At 40.3% G+C, this 4,330-nt stretch overlaps 1 protein-coding gene across 1 annotated transcript; it reads right to left on the bottom strand.

Annotated features, from left to right (window-relative positions):
- Positions 1 to 2,677: 2,677 nt before the first annotated feature.
- Positions 2,678 to 4,330, bottom strand: LOC103926535 (adenylate kinase 1, chloroplastic-like). Its single transcript, XM_009335336.3, is given in 6 exon segments — positions 2,678 to 3,110; positions 3,267 to 3,281; positions 3,283 to 3,540; positions 3,761 to 3,901; positions 4,000 to 4,224; positions 4,226 to 4,330. Coding segments are annotated over 6 exon segments (873 nt in total). The 5' UTR covers positions 4,316 to 4,330; the 3' UTR covers positions 2,678 to 2,966.

Here is a 4,330-nt window from a genome sequence, read left to right on the forward strand (position 1 = left end):
AGAGGAGGAAAACATATGAGCTCCGAGATGAGCTGAAGGACTGCTGACGTGGACAAAACAAGGGCTGGAGATGCAGTAGAAGTAGAACGTTCGAGAATACCACGTCGGAAGGAAGATATTTCCAGCTTGGCGGAAATTGGGGCCGAGGGGATGCTGCGGTGGACGAAATCTAAAGCAGTGAGCGCAAGGACTCGCTTGGCGGGTATGAAGATCTCTGGGATCGGATCTCTGACACGTGTGTGTACTGGATGGCGAGTACAGAGGAGGGGAAACGTCGTTATCGCTGGGACTGCCTCCTTTGGGTGTCGGGTCCATTATTTGTAAGTTGACAAAAATGTCCCCCACCCCAAGTGCTTTCATGCTTTGTGTCAATTTTCTTTTCCTCTTTTGGGTCTGAATTTTAGCAGGTCATATGAGTAAATATGTCCGAAAATATCCTAAATTAGGGTCTGCAACTAGAAAGGATTGCATGATGAATAATACATTCTTTTATTTTAGGAATGAATTTATTTTTTATTTACAAATAATGTATTTTTATTGTAAAAATTTCATTTTTACAAAGAAAAAAGTTATCTGAATTGTAGATATTTTCACGTGACGTGTTTTTATTAGTGAGTGTTGCCAACATGTTAAAATTAGTGATGAAAATACTACTTTATACTTAATTCTAACAAATGTATAAATGAAATTAGACAGCAGGAGGTAATTGGCCAATTTTAAAAAATTTAAATTCTTAATTTACTAATAAAAGTTCATGGTTGAAATATTATCCTCGTTAATTTTCAAATTTGTAATGATACTGTCTTGTTAACAATGGTGGGTAGGCCCCTCATGAAATATATCATTGAATACTTTTGGGTAAATGACAAACCCTACCCATTGCCTTGTGCACTTTGATAGCAACATGCTCCATAGTGCTTTACCTTTTAATAGAAACACATTTTTTGCAAACCTCACATATCTTCTTTTGGTAGATTTTAGGGCCCTGCTACTGCCTCCCAAATCCCAATCTTATCCAACAATGAAGATTTTTATTTTTATTTTATAACAACCGATATTACCTATTTTAAGGAAGAGAGAATGAGTTTAACTTCACAATGAGTTAGCAATAATGTAGTTCAAATTCGCTTTTGGCGAGAATCGAACCAAGAAATAAGTAAAGCAAAACATCACTAAACCGAAGTACAAAGTGACATCAACAATGAAACCCTACATAGATAAAAGAAGATGCAAAATTATGTGGACGCAGAAAAGGATGTGGTTTCAAAGAGCTTGCTCATATTCCTGAGGAGATGCTTATTAGCACTAAAGTATGTAGTTGCGATTCCATGGATGTACAAAATCCTTCTCCAAAGAGACCACAAAAATGCAGTGCATCGACGAGGAGGAGTATTCATAATTTGTGAAAGAGAATGGTCTTCAACGAAAAACGTCGAGCGTCTATACTTTAGGTTAGAGTTATACCGTTTTACATGGTTTAAATTCGATCGACACCACCACCTTCGAGTTTCTATATGGTCGAGGCGTTTCACAGTCTTCATCGTCCCTAAACCAACCTCAGCGATTGTCGGCAAGGCGGAGTAGAGGTGGGTAAAGGAAACCAGAACTGGAGTTATTGGATCGATTTGAGATGATAAGCAACACATAAGATTACTGAAAACATAATCATAGTTAGCCCTAATATTTAAACTGAAACTGTCTGATCAGTGATCACCGAGGTAGGCAATGGTTTGGCACCGAAATGGACGGTGTCTGCAGAATTTTAGCTGCAGTTATAAAAAGCAAGACTTCCATAGGGTATACAAATAAATCAAGTCCTAAGGGAGAAACCCAGAACGTTGTTGAAGCTTTAATATCATACGGCGTCGTCATGCACGAAACCAGGAAAAGAGAAACTGGAATACGAGAGAGCGAGCCTGGAAAACATTTGGAATGAGAGGAACAAAGACAACCTAATATCCTAATCTAGTACAAAGTTTAAAGATGTGACTCCAAGGACATGTACAATCTTTGTCACGGGCAGATTCGCAACGTTCAACAACAACAAAGTGCATGCAGCGTAACTATCAACGCATCCGCTAGCCAGTAACCAAAAAAACCACCAAGAATCGAACATGGATCTTCTCTACAATCTGATCTTCCTCTTCAAAGTTTCAGCTGTAATTGAAAGAGACAAAGTATAACCCACTAATAGTTCAGAAACACAATCATTCATAATGCATAAGAACCCCATAAAGTCTAAGCACTGGGATTATAACTACGATCTAATTGTAAAGCAAGTGTGAAAAGATTTTTCACTTCAAATGTACGGCACATTCTATCTTGAAACCGCTTAAACTTATGCAGTCAAGAGCTGGTATTGTGCCGAGATTCAATGTCTGCAACTGATTACTTGATGATTGGCAGAACTAGTGCCAATCAACTCGGCCAGGGCAAGAAAAATATGGAAACAAACAATGTTGAACGAAATATCAAGTCGCAGAGGACAAAATGAGCATGTATCATAACATCGGATATCTTAGCATGAGTCGTTCATCTGATACTATACTACAGTACTGTGTGTGTCACTTTTCAAAGGAAAAAAAGAAGAAGATAAGAACGAAATATCAAGTCGCATCGCAGAGGACAAAACGAAAAATCATAGGAACAGTTTTCAGTTGAGAATCAAAACCAATTATTGAGCCCTACAGGATGCAATTTGCTATATATTAATCAATTATACGTTACAAGAATACAGTATGCTCAGCCTCCTTTACCGGGGCTTATTGCTGCCAAAATTGTAGGTAAATAAATCATCCGCTCAACTAAACAATAGTAACGGAAAGACTCGCTCCCGATGCAATATAACTGAATTCTCTCCATGAAAAAACAACCTTCCAAAAAATTGAAATTATCCAAAACCCTAGCTCGCACCTTACGTGTCAAGATAATGGCGTGTTCACCTTTTCAAGGTGCAATATAATAAATTATGCAGCAGCAGACTGCTTCTCCTTGTAATCATCGAGATTAAGAACTTCAAGCAACTTGGGCCAAGACTCTTGTATCCCTCCTGGCAAATCAAACTCCAACAGTTTCCCCCTACTACGGTAAAACTCCTCTACAGGCCGACTCTGCGAGAACATTGAGAATAAAATTTATCAAAGTTGAATAATTGAAGATAACATGGAAAAGAACTATTTTCTCTCTTCTGCCCTCATCGACCTTTTGTATTTAAACATGTTATTCAAATATGCCCCTGATCACATGATAGGAAAATAAAGCAATACCTTCTCATTGTACACAGTGAATCCGATGTTTAATCACTTCTTCAGTGTCATCTTCTCGAGTAACAAGCTTTGACATACAATGTGCAGGGGGAAGAAGTGGAGCCATGCTAATTGCAGGATGACCATTTGCGCCCGTGACATTAATGGATGCCACATTAAAATTTCCACCGCACTGACTACAAGTTCTCCTCCCAAGGCATTTCTCGAGCAGCACATCTTCCCGGAGCTTCAGATTGAGCACCAAGTCAACCTCCGTCACCCCTTCCAATATTTCCTAATACACATAACATAGTTACAGTCAATCAATCCTCAAGCACATTTTCACCAATTCAATACAACGTAGCATTCATAATTCCAAGATATCAGCTTTCAATCAGTCAATTACTCATTTACATCAATCAAATTCGTTTAAATCACAAAGAACCCACATACATTTCTAAATCAAAGATCTTTCATACTACTTTGAATCACATTATTCCAGCGAAAACACTTACAGCTTGTCTAATCGTTCGAGGAAAACCATCGAGAATAAAACCCAGTTCCCCTTTAGCTCCCCCAGCCTCCAATCTCTTCGACAACAAGTTTATTATGATCTCATCAGACACCAACTTCCCCTGGTTCACGATCTCTGATAACTACAACACCATAAAACAATCGCAGACAATCAAAACCCAATAAAATGCAGATCTGACAGAAAGAAAAAGAAAAAAAAGCAATCAGAAGATTCAAAAACCTCTTGAGAGAGAGGGCCGGAGGAAGCGAGCTCTTCGCGGACGAGATCTCCGGTGGCGATGTGAGGAACGCCGAGGAGATTCGAGAGCCGGCTGGCGTACGTGCCTTTTCCGACGCCCGGCGAGCCCAGGAAGACCCACTGCACGCTGCGGTCCTTGGGATCCTTGACGGCGAGATTGGGCGTGGGCCCCAAGCGCCGGCTGTAAGGCGAGGCGCCATGAGAGGTGGCTCTCAGGGGCAGCGCCTGAGTACAGGCACCGGCTTATGCGGTAGACGGAGGAGAAGGAGGGTTTTGATAGGCGGGTTAGGGCAGCCATTGAAACCGCGAAGTT

Source organism: the organism of the source record quoted next, unplaced genomic scaffold (genome assembly GCF_019419815.1).
Source record: "Pyrus x bretschneideri cultivar Hongxiangsu unplaced genomic scaffold, Pyrus_bretschneideri_v1 Contig94, whole genome shotgun sequence".
NCBI classification, from domain to species: Eukaryota; Viridiplantae; Streptophyta; class Magnoliopsida; order Rosales; family Rosaceae; genus Pyrus; species Pyrus x bretschneideri.